This window comes from Pipistrellus kuhlii, unplaced genomic scaffold (assembly GCF_014108245.1).
Source record: "Pipistrellus kuhlii isolate mPipKuh1 unplaced genomic scaffold, mPipKuh1.p scaffold_m20_p_8, whole genome shotgun sequence".
Taxonomy (NCBI): Eukaryota; Metazoa; Chordata; class Mammalia; order Chiroptera; family Vespertilionidae; genus Pipistrellus; species Pipistrellus kuhlii.
The window spans coordinates 35,142,758-35,155,006 of NW_023425584.1; the positions used below are offsets into that span (position 1 = coordinate 35,142,758).

Genomic DNA, 12,249 nt, shown 5'->3' on the forward strand with positions numbered 1-12,249 from the left:
GCTGCTTTACTTTATGAACACCTGTTACTGATTCTGGAAGAAGGGTGGTTAGGTCTCTGACAGGGATTTTCAGCAAGTCCTTTTACTAACTGTATTGGTGAGTAAAATAATGTAATGAACTTAGTGTACCCTTGACTTTTTAGGAGATTTTCTTCTGATAACTGTCTCAGAGCGGAATTTTACAAAATGCATCCTATGTTTAGGAAAATCTAAAAATAGTGCACAATTTAAAGTAATTGATTTTCTTTATTTAACCAGATCCCCTATCATTCTGTTGTCAAAGATACAGGATAAATCCAACTTGACAAGTTTCAAGTTCATCTTGAAGCTTTTGTTTGTAGGCTAGTCTGTAAATCAGAGAGCTTCCATTTTGCGACATTACATGGAAAACTGCATAGATACTTCTTTTATATCCAGAAAACTTTAAGATTGGTTTCTAGGGTTACCTATACAGACATGATTCTTAAGAAGGTAAAATGACTTTTACAAGGTCAAAGTGGTGGTGATACAACTAAAATTTGACTTCAGGACTTTCTGACTCTAGAGCCTGAGCTCTGAATCATTGTATTATAAGACCGTGTGTATGTGTGTGTGTGTGTGTGTGTGTGTGTGTGTGTGTGTGTGTGTTTTAGTAAAACTAATTTTCATGGTTTTTGTTTTTTTTCCCATTAATTACACCAAGTTATTGGAGAAGGTGTTTCAGTAGTTTCCATAGGGCAGCTTCAGAAAAATGGAAATATGGATGTTTCTGAGACCCACTTTAAAAGAAATTTTGTTTCTCTGCAACAAAGAAAACTCAGAAAAATAGTATGGCTTTGGAGTGTAGTTGGTTGAGTTAATAAGAAAAATTTATCATTGCAAAGAAACAGGAACCTGACCAATAAAATACAAGTGCATGGAAAAATACTAGTAGTTGAATAAAGTGGAGCTTGAAATTTACATATGTCATTTGTGCCTTTGAGACTGAGTGTATGGCAATGAAAAGCACTAAGCTAGGGTTCAGGTGGCTTTGGTTTGATTCCTAACCCTAGTACTAAATTTTTACTCTGTAACCTTAATCAAGTTCTCCAAGTCTCAGCTCTTTATCTGTATAGGATTTTTGAGAGGACTAGATTAAAAAGATAGGTGAAAAAGTTTTGCAGGGCATAACTACCCCACTCCTTAAATATGGGCTATGACTTCCTTCCCACCAAAGAGTTCAGTATGGGAGCTGGGGAGAGGAATTGCTGCTTTCCGGTGGAAAAGTATGGCAAAAACTATCTCAACCAGGTGATCAAGGTCCGCATCTTCAGTGATTAATCATGTTGATAGTATGTGCTTGATGTATTGTGAGGATAATAGAACTTCACTTCTTTGATCTTCTTCCCAAGCACTCATAATTTGTGTCTAGGTATGAGAAAAAATTAGGCAAACCCAAATTGAAGGACAGTCTGTAAAATACCTGACCAGTACTCCTTCAACTGTCCAGGTCATTAAAAACAAAACAAAACGAAAAAAACATGAGTCTGAGAAACTCACAGACAAGAGGGTCCCAAGGAAACATGACAGCTAAATATAATGTTAGGATTTTCTGGATGAGATCCTAGAACAGAAAAAGGACATTAGATAAACACTAAGGAAATCTGAATAAATGTGGATTTTAGTTAAAATAATGCATTAGTATTGTGGGTTTTTTAAATATATATTTTTATTGATTTCAGAGAGGAAGGGAGAGGGAGAGAAAGAGAGAAATAACAGTAAGGAGAGAGAATCATTGATCAGCTGTCTCCTGCATGCCTCCTACTGGGGATCAAACCCTCAACCAGGGCATGTGCCCTTGACCAAAATGGAACTCAGGATCCTTCATTCTACAGGCTGTGCCAAATTGGCTAGGGCAATATTGGTTTATTAATTATAAAAGATGATCCATACTGATATGTGATATTAATCATGGGAAAACTTAGTATGCAGTGGGAGGTAGGGTTGGGCGTATTGGGATTCTTTATATTGTCTGCTCTATTCTTCTGTAAGTCTTAAAGTCCCCTTTCCCAAGAAAAATCTATTAATTAAATAAAAGTTTTAAAGTCACTGTCACAGATCTGGGCATATTATAGACATTCAGTGAATGTAATTGAAATTATATGCCGGCTCAGAGTGGTATCCTGCACCCCTCAGAAAAGTATGGGGAAGGTTGTTGATTCCTTGGGTGAGGACAATGGAGGAGACCTTCCAGTTCTTTATCCCTCTGTTCCTGGTGGTAGTGGAAAGTTACTAAGAAAAGCCCTGGGAGGAAGTTGGCTGGGAACCTGGGTTTGGGCTGCCCTGAGCTTGCCTGTTTCACTGCTGTTCTCTGTTGAAGCCTATAAAGATGTGTGTTGGTTCTGGCCCCAGACCCAGACCCCATATTCTAAAGAATACTTTCTTTTAGAGTTTTGGTTATTTTTTCTTTCACCTTGGGTACAGTTTCTAATTTAGAGTCTCACCAGGAACTATGTTCAGTTGTGTGCCTTTTGTGGACCTTAACTCTTTCTTCTCCTTCTATAGGTTTGTTGTCATGTGGACTTGTCTAGAGTCTGAGACCTTTTGAGTTTATATTTAATTACCTTTAGAGTTTTTATGTTTTAACTTTAAAATCCCTTCAATTTCTCCCAATAATGTTTTCTGATGTGTCCCATACACTTAAATTGGCAATTATTAGCATTGGTACTAAATAAAGACATATACTTAGTTTTATCATTGTTTGAATGGCTGTTAGGGAATAGTAACCTATTATTCTTAGGACAAATAGAAGAATTAATATACCTTTGCCAGTATTACAAAGTTCTGTAGAAGTTAGGTTGTATTTACTTAAATTTGGCATTTTTTGGTACACTGTTTAAGCTGACATATTAAAGTTGAAACACCAATATTAGTTGGTAAAACTGCTATATGAAATATATGTCTTGCTATGAAAATATTCTGTAACATTTGGCTAAGGTAAAAAAATAAAAAAATAAAATAAAATAAATAATGAACTATAATAACAAAACTTTTAGCACTATTGGAATCTAAGAGAACCTAGAAAAATTTAGAAAGAGAAGAATGTTTTCAGACTCTTAAGGAGTTTATTTAATAATAGAGAATAAAACTTTATTATTGGGTTGGTTTAATTTTTTTATTTATAGATTCCAGCTAAGAGAGACTAGTTATTCTTTTCAATCTTTTTAAATAGAATTTAATTGGAGTTGAAATAAATATTACAGATTTACATTTATAATAATTTAAAAATATCTATAAATGTTTTACATTGCAACAATAATTTTAAACTATATATTAAGTATCTGTTTGTCAGTGGTAAGCAAAGAGATGGTTCCATGCTATCTGTCAGCCCATAATTTAGTGAGAGAGACACTTAACTAAACAAAAGACATAATGAAATGGGTAATATTTAGAATCTTGGTGATTAATTATATGTGAAAATTGAGAAATAAAGGGAGAACTCGAGGTGAATTTGTTTGTTTGTTTCCAAAGACTGACAAGTGGAAGTTCCGTATAACTCTGAAAAGAGTTAGTATGTGAGGAGAAGAAGCTGGTTGGAGGTGGGAAAGCAAATAATAAATTGGGGTTTAGACATGTGGAGTTTGGAAATGCCTTTATACTGTTTTTAAAAATAAGGTTTTATTTTGTTTTTTAATATTTTTTATGAATTTCAGAGAGAGGTTGGGAGGAGGGAAGAGAGAGAGAGAGAGAGAGAGAGAGAGAGAGAGAGAGAGAGAGAGAGAGAGAGAGAGAGAGAGAGAGAGAAAGGGAAACATCCATGAAGAGAGAATCCTTTATTGGCCACTGTGTGAATGACCCACAGTGGGGATCAAGCCTGCAACCTGGGCATGTGCCCTTGATAGGAATTGAACCTGGAACACTTCATTTTGTAGGCTGACATTCTATCCACTGAGCCAAACCAGGTAGGGCTAAAAAGTACGTTTTTAACTGATTTTTAGAGAAAAAGGAAGGGAGATGGATAAAGAGATAGAAACATCAATGATAGAGAAACACCATCGATTGGCTACCTCCTGCACACTCCCAATCAGGGATTGACCCTGCTGGTCATGTTTCCTGATGGGGAATCGAACCAGTGACCTCTTAGTTCATGGGTTGGATGCTCAACCATTGTGCCACATTGGCTGGGTTGAAACACCTTTAAAACTACATGGCATATAGGTCCCGAAGGCCATTGTAAAAATGGATTTGTAGCTTAAGAGGATGGTCATTTCTAGAGATAAGAGTGCAAAAGTTGAGACCCAGTGTTTAACATTATACATCATAGATAGTAAAGAAGATTGAGAGACAAGAGAGCCAGGAATAACATACTGAGAGTTTTTGTGGACATGTGTACATGTACACTTTACTGCTAGGTTAAATGGAATCAGCATGATATCTTCAGTATAAGTTCTTAAAATTTGTTTTCTTGAGTGAATGAATTATGGAGAAGGTTTATATTATACTTATTGAGAGGAACAGCTTGAATTATCTTCTGATCCCTTTCAACCTTTGTCACTTTTTAGTAGAAACTTGTCCAAGGCCTGGTATGTAATGCCTGTTTTCAAACTCTTTGAAATGCTTTTCCAAAATGGCCTTCTATATGTGCTGATGCTGGTTTCTTTAAAATTAATTTTCAAGATCCTGTACTTATATTACATATATGTAATTCTATCTCATGTGAGTTTGAGTTTTTATGAGTATATTCCATAACATTTAACCATAGTTAACACATAGGTTAACTTGTCTTCCCTAGACATTTCAGAACTTATAAAAACTTGATTTGAATTGTAATAGCCAAAAGCAACAGGCAGGTGTCAGACACATTTAAAAAGCCCTTGGGAAGACTGGAAGAAACCCAGTAGATTAACGGGACAAAATTGCAAGAGTAGGAGGTATAAATATTGCCCTTGAACTTGTGACTGATAACGGTGTAAAATAATAAAGCAGTAAAAGATGAGTCAGGTTTAGTTCACACTAGATTCAACAGCTTGACAAATATTTTACATGCATTTATGCTATTTCTGTTGTTTTGTAAACTTGAATATTTGATCTCAGCCACGAAAACATACAAAGTAATGCTATCACCAAGTAAGCCAGTATATGGTACTTAAATTTCTTCTGGTAGTTTTCTTTCTTTTTTCTTTATTTACCTTTTTTGGATTCCAAAACCTAAAATATTTACTACTTGGCCTTTTACAGAAGAAATTTGTCAGTTCCTGCTTTAAATGGTATCTCAGTCCATTTAGATTGCTATAAAAAAAATATATCATAGCTTGGGTATTTATTCCCCATGGTTTCGAGACTAGAAATCCAAAATTAAGGAGCCAGCAGATTTGTGTCTAATGAGATCCCAAATCCTGGTTCACAGATGACTATCTTTTCGACGTGTTCTCACATGGTTGAAAGCCTTTCTGGTAGTTTTCTTGATCACCCTTATCGGTGAAGCACATGATATTTAGGCAGGTGGAATGTGGTAAGACTGACACACCATAGTTATCTGGTAAATAAAATTGGAAAAGAAATAACCTTATCCAGTCTCATTGACTTGATCTATTCTAGGGATTTATGTATCACTTTTTTAAAAAGTTATATAACTCATGAGCAATTATGGGCCTCACAGACCATATGTACCCATGCTAGCAGCTAACCCTAGCACTGTGCCTGATATAGGGTGAAAATGGGGGCAACCGGTAGACAGAGAACAAGATGTTTATGGTCACAGCCTTGCTTTTGTATTGATGTGTAGTTTTTGGGACATGGAGTGGCTTAATTTATAAATATATATATATATTTTTTTTTATTGATTTTTTTTTTACAGAGAGGAAGGGAGAGGGATAGAGAGTTAGAAATATCAGTGAGAGAGAAACATCAATCAGCTGCCTCCTTAATACCCCCTACTGGGGATGTGTCTGCAACCAAGGTTGCCCTTGACTGAAATCGAACCTGGGACCCTTCAGTCCGCAGGCCGACATTCTAACCACTGAGCCAAACCAGTTAGGGCATGGCTTAAGTTTTTGAGGCACAAACAACATGTAGTGAAAATAAGCATGCTAAAGGAATTAATTTAATTATTAGCATGTTTTTTATTTATCTTCCCCCCCCCCCTTTTCTTCTCTTATGTATTTATTTTCTCTTCTTGTGGTTATATTTATAAAGAACTAAATAGATGTTTTCTTCTCATGCAGGGTCCTGAATTGATGAATAAATATGTTGGTGAATCTGAAAGAGCAGTTAGAGAGGTAAGATGATGCCTTAAACTCTGCACAGAAGAACTATACTTCTGTCCTATGTATGGTTTCCATTTTGCTAGGGTTGCAGATTTTCAAATTTCCAAATCTAAATTCTAGTGGTATATTTTTTCTTTAGGCAAATATTATTTTATTATTTTAAAATAAATACATTTTATTGATTTTTTTACCGAGAGAAAGGGAGAGGGATAGAAAGCTAGAAACCTTGATGAGAGAGAAACATCGACCAGCTGCCTCCTGCACATCCCCCACCCAGGATGTGCCTGCAATCAATGTACATCCCCTTGACCAGAATCAAACCTGTGACCCTTCAGTCCACAGACCAATGCTCTATCCACTGAGCCAAACCGGTTTTGGCTTAAAATGCATTTTTGATCACCTACCATACTTTGTTTTTAAGCCTTATTGTAGTATCATCCTTTAGTTTTACCAAATAAAGATTTTTTTTTAACAACGGCCAGTATTTCTTTTTAGAAGTGACATGTTTATACTTAGAACACATGGTCACAGAATGAGACTTAAATCCTTTAAACTAGATAGTCCTTTAAATCAAGTAAGCTTAGTATATGAAAACTCCACTGTACTCTCCTGTTTAGCCTGTGCCTAAGTGATAGGCCACTCCTTCATATTACAGAAGCTACACATACTAAATTCATGTAAAATCAAGGTGCTGGAGTTGGGTAACATCAGTTTGACCACAAGTCTTGACTTTCCCAAGTGGAGGTGGGCCTACCTCACATAGGTACTCTCTATCTTCACAGAAGCTAAGCAAGGACAAGAACACACAAATAGCTGTGGAGTGGGTGGTCTCCGTTTGTGAAGTTACCTGAGTATTACAGATTGGGACACTTTCTTTTTATCTGAGAAACAATTTTAAGTTACTTTTTTTCTTTTAAAATGTAGGTGAAGATAATTGTATAAAACATTAATTGATAATGACAGCACTATTATTGATTAAAATGAAATAAAGTGATCTTTATAAATATTAATGATTTGATAACTGTTTTGTATTTTTATGGTCATGATTCTTATGACAAGAAAATGGGGGCCTAGATTTCAAGTAACACACATTTGGATTTCTTTCTGTCTGTGCGGGCTTTTTCTAGCCCATTTCCACATGTCACCCTCATGGCTATCGGGCACTGGTGTTAATAGTTTGATTGACTTGTGGTCTAACAAACCAATGATCTTTCAAGTTTTGGCTATTTTTCTTGTCCCAGCTTTACATCAACTATTCTATTCTCATAAAGTCTTCAGAGACATGAACAAAGTGCTTGGTTTGAGTTTATGGGTATTTTATATGCTAAGCTATGGTTGATTTTGCACATGTATAGTTTTTCTTTTAAATATGTTTTTATTATAGTAAACCTGTCATTTACCAAGCTCTTATTAGTTCTAGTAATAATTAATGTCGTTTTCTAATACTTTTTTAAATTGAATTTATTTAAACAATACAACAAAATTTAATCAACAATATAGTTGCCGTTGTTTTCTACTACTTGTGCCCAACGCTCAGGAAGCATTTTAATCCCTCTGTTGTAAAATTCTTGTGATTTTGATGCAAAAAATTCGGTCAATGCATTTTTGAGGCATTCTTCATTATTAAATTTTTTTCCAAGAAGAAAGTTTTGCAAAGAACGAAACAAATGGTAATCGGAAGGGGCAATATCAGGAGAATATGCAGGTTGAGGGAGAACTTCCCATTCCAACTGGCGCAGTTTTTCAGCAGTGATTCTTGCAGTATGCGGTCGTGCGTTATCGTGGTGAAGAATTACGCCCTTCCGATTAATCAGTGCGGGTTCTTTTTCTCTTAAAGCTTGGGCTAACCTTTCCAATTGGGCACTATACACTGCACTTGTAATGGTTTGGTTAGATGGTAAAAGTTCATAATGAAGAAATCCTTTAAAATTCCACCAAACACACAACATCACTTTTTTCGCATGCAAGTCAGGTTTTGGCGTGGGCTGTGGAGCCTCATTTTTGTCCAACCATTGAGGCCGCCTTTTCAAATTAACATTCAGCACCCATTGTTCCTCTCCGGTAACAATTTGCTCTAAAAATGGCAAACGGTTTTGACGAGAGAGAAGCGAACTGCAAATTGTGACTCTTTGATTACGGTTGTTGTCGGTCAACTCATGAGGAACCCATTTTCCAAACTTTTGGACTTTGCCAAGTGCACGCAATTGATTGGAAATTGTTTTTTGTGAACAATTTAAAGTTGTCGCAAGCTCTTGTTGGGTAATTTGAGGATTTTGCACCAAAAGAGCTTGAAGAGCTTCTTGATCAAAATTGGACACATGGCCTCGACCACTCTTGTCATCTAACGAAAAATTTCCCTCGCGAAATTTCTCAAACCAACGCTGGCATTTTCTGGCGCTAACTGCATCTTGACCAAGAGCACTACAGATGTTTTTTGCACCTCACTTGCTTTTCTTCCTAATTGGAACTCGTAAAGCATTCAGTGCCGAATATGCTCTTCATCCACCATCTTCTTAGCCCTAGTTTTGCAACAAAAACCAAACCAAACACAAACTTTTTCAAGCAAAACTTGTTAATGGCACTTCACACGTTCTGTAGATACCACGTGTTTGAAGGTTATGTCAATACAAGTCAACGCCAAGCAAGATTTTAAACGAATGTTTAAAAACGACATTAATTGTTACTAGACCGATACTATGTTTTAGTAATAAATGCTTTGTTTATTATTTAGTAATAAATGCTTTGATTATTATTTTTTATTTAGTTCTGAAGAGAATCTTCTGAGACTGGCATTTACTATTATCTGCATTTTAGAGATGTAGAAATAGAAGTTCAGAGAAGTAAAGTTACCTATTCTGAAGATCACACAACTACTGTAATGGTGGAGTTGTGGTTTCAGCTGAGATTGATTGCTTAACCATATTGCCTCCTACAGATAGACTTCTGGATACATGTTGTTGCCTTATCTTTGTGCAGTGTGTATCCATCTATTGTAAGTTGTAGACAAAATGATTGGGCTGATTGTCTTGTACATAATAGATTCAGTTCTAAGCAGTTTTCATACTAAAACCAATGTCAGGGGTTTTTGGAGTTTACTGATCTTTCCCTAACGTGACACTCTTCTTTCCACCAGATCTTCCGCAAAGCGAGAGCCGTGGCTCCTTCCATTATTTTCTTTGATGAACTGGATGCCTTAGCAGTTGAAAGGGGCAGGTAGGCAGTATTTCATAGGACTACTGTTAAACATTAGCAGTTACAGTGTAGAATAAATAGCATTTCTTATACCAATTTTACTTACTAGTGCATTTGGCATAAAGAAAACATTTTTCAATTCATGTGGTTATTTTCTCTTATACCCATTAAATTATGTCATGAATATAATTTCTCATACCCATTAAATTATTTCATTTGTATAATTTCATATACAATTAAGAAAAAAAACACAATACATTGATAACAAGTTGGGACATTTGAATTAATTTTTATAGTTTGTAATCTACAGGGATCCCTAGCACTATCAAAATTTGATTTGTTATAAATATATGATTAAAACTATAAATAAAAGCCCAATTAAGCATAATATAATGATGCAGTAGAACTCAATTCTAATACAAGATGTTATTACACAGATATTAGTATTTCTGGATTAAATCATATTTCTTAAAATATAATTAGGTACAATAGAATTAAAATTAGCATTAATATTTTGTTCCCGAATCTCAGGTACTGAATAAAATTATTTATATTTTAAACATATAATCATATAGTCACACACACACATATATGTATACATATCACAGAACTATTTACAAGTATGCCTTTTTTTTCCTCCACAAATGTTTAGAGGTCCTTTAAGAAATATGTGCAAATACTTCATGTTGGAGAATGTTAATCTATATGCTCTGTGCATAACTTCCTGTTGTATATATTGATTATAAAAGTTCCCTGATGGTAATTATAGTGATGGAGAAGGCACCATGTAAGCCCTAGGAGTAAATTTCATAAGAATCATTGCTGTTTTCTTCCTTCCTGGGTATTCTACCCTGCCTCACCGGATGAGAATGTAAATTGTCATTAGGAAACTTGTTAGGAGGGAGCCTGCCCTGCTCTCCTGTTTGATCTACTGCAAATACCCACCAGTCTTTTTTATTTTATGAGTTAAAGTACTTAGGCCCTTTTTATTACTTCTGAAGTGAGATGACACAAAAGGTTGCAAATAGCTCAAGTTCACCTTAACTGCAAGAAAAGAAAAGGAAGCCAGAAAAGTTAGCTGATGCAGTGTGACCTGCCACAGTCATGTGATGTTGGGGACATCTGTTTTTGGAGACTAAAAGGAACAAGATGGGGATACATTGTTAAATGTGAACCAGATGGGAGGTAGAATATGTAGCAGATTCTCATAAAATGCTTTTGAAATAAAATGGTGTGAGAAACCAGACTAGGCACTTGGTAGAAATATCTTGTTTTTGCAGGCAATTTGGTCAGTAGGACTTTGCTAATGTATTAGAGATGCTAATGATTTGCAGCCTCCAGGTAACATTTCCTTTAATACTGTTCATTGTATTCTATACTATGTACTTTCCTCCTCCCTTGGCTCCTTCAAATCAAGTACAAATGAATTCTATGCAGTTTTCCTTTATATAGAAAACTAGAGGCCCGGTGCACGACATCTGTGCATTAGTAGGGTCCCTAGGCCTGGCCAGCGATCAGGGCTGATCAGGGCTTTCCGAATGCGGGCGGGGGCCTTCCTTCATTCTGCGCTGGTCCCTTGTCAGTGCACTTCATAGTGAGCAATCGAACTCCCAATCTCCTGGTCGAACTCTTGAGGGGACACTTTGCATATTAGCCATTATATATATATATATATTTGGGATCAAAAGTTATTTGACATTTCAGAAAACGAAGATGAGTCTGATAAGCAAATGTAATGCTAATGGGCCAAGGTAGAGAGTTGTGGTTGTACTTCAGTTGCAGTGAGTCTTATATAGTTTTGTTTTTTTATAGCTATGAGAATCTCGAGTGATATTCTGTTTTCAGGGTTGTTGGTTTTGTTTTTTTCTTCCTAATTTATTGATGCGCCACTTTGCCTAGATAGGCATTGTTATATCTAATTTGATTGCTATTAACTGAAATAAAAAAATCAAATCTCCACATGTATGTTGTATGTTTTTGTTCTTCAGCTGTTTAAACAATTTCTAAAAACTGAAAAAACGAAAACAAAAAACAGTTATTGATGGATACCAGTATCCATCAATAGCTGTTTCAAGCTATTAAACCAAATAACATTTTCAAGCTATTAAACCAATTTTATGCATTGTTAAAGAAATGGAAACATGGGAAAAAAGAGAAAAATAAAAAATTCCATAAACTAGGAGGCATTTCTACATAATATTGGGCTATAGAATAGTCATTGTTTTCATTTGTTCAAACAATAATATTTAGATCAAACCCATATGGCAGTATGTAAAAAAGCTGGGTAAATTTATACCTGGATAAAAATTATCTAATTATATAAAGAACATTGCTATGCTTAACAAACTCTAACAAAAACTACTTATTAAAAATTCTAACCATTATTTTGTATATTTTAAGTTTCTAAATTCAGTGCCTGTTTTTTGGTACTCATACTAGTAGTTTTCAAATTGGTAAACTTTTTTTTTTTAAATATATTTTATTGATTTTTTACAGAGAGGAAGGGAGAGGGATAGAGAGCTAGAAATGTCGATGAGAGAGAAACATCGACCAGCTGCCTCTTGCACACTCCCTACCGGGGATGTGCCCGCAACCAATGTTCATGACCTTGACCGGAATTGAACCTGGGACCTTTCAGTCCGCAGACCGACACTCTATCCACTGAGCCAAACCGGCTTCAGCCAAATTGCTAAACTTTTAATATTAAACAGAAATGCTGAAGAAAACAGCAAAAGAAGAGATGGAAAGTGTATAATATTTTTTAATTTTAATAGTTTCATGACTTGTAACAGAGTTCTATGAATATTTAGTGTTGTGTCTGTGCTAAGTAAGT

At 35.4% G+C, this 12,249-nt stretch overlaps 1 protein-coding gene across 5 annotated transcripts in view; it reads left to right on the top strand.

The window, feature by feature from the left end:
- SPATA5 (spermatogenesis associated 5) overlaps positions 1-12,249 on the top strand; it is a 203,044-nt gene that overhangs the window by 60,490 nt on the left and 130,305 nt on the right. For 3 of the 5 annotated variants that reach the window (XM_045576591.1, XM_036423606.2, XM_045576592.1), the window contains 2 exons: positions 6,183-6,236; positions 9,358-9,437. In XM_045576591.1, coding sequence (XP_045432547.1) covers positions 6,183-6,236; positions 9,358-9,437 — 134 coding nt within the window. The remainder of the gene's footprint in view (positions 1-6,182; positions 6,237-9,357; positions 9,438-12,249) is intronic. The other 2 variants (XR_004985562.2, XR_006740678.1) reach the window with 1 other exon arrangement.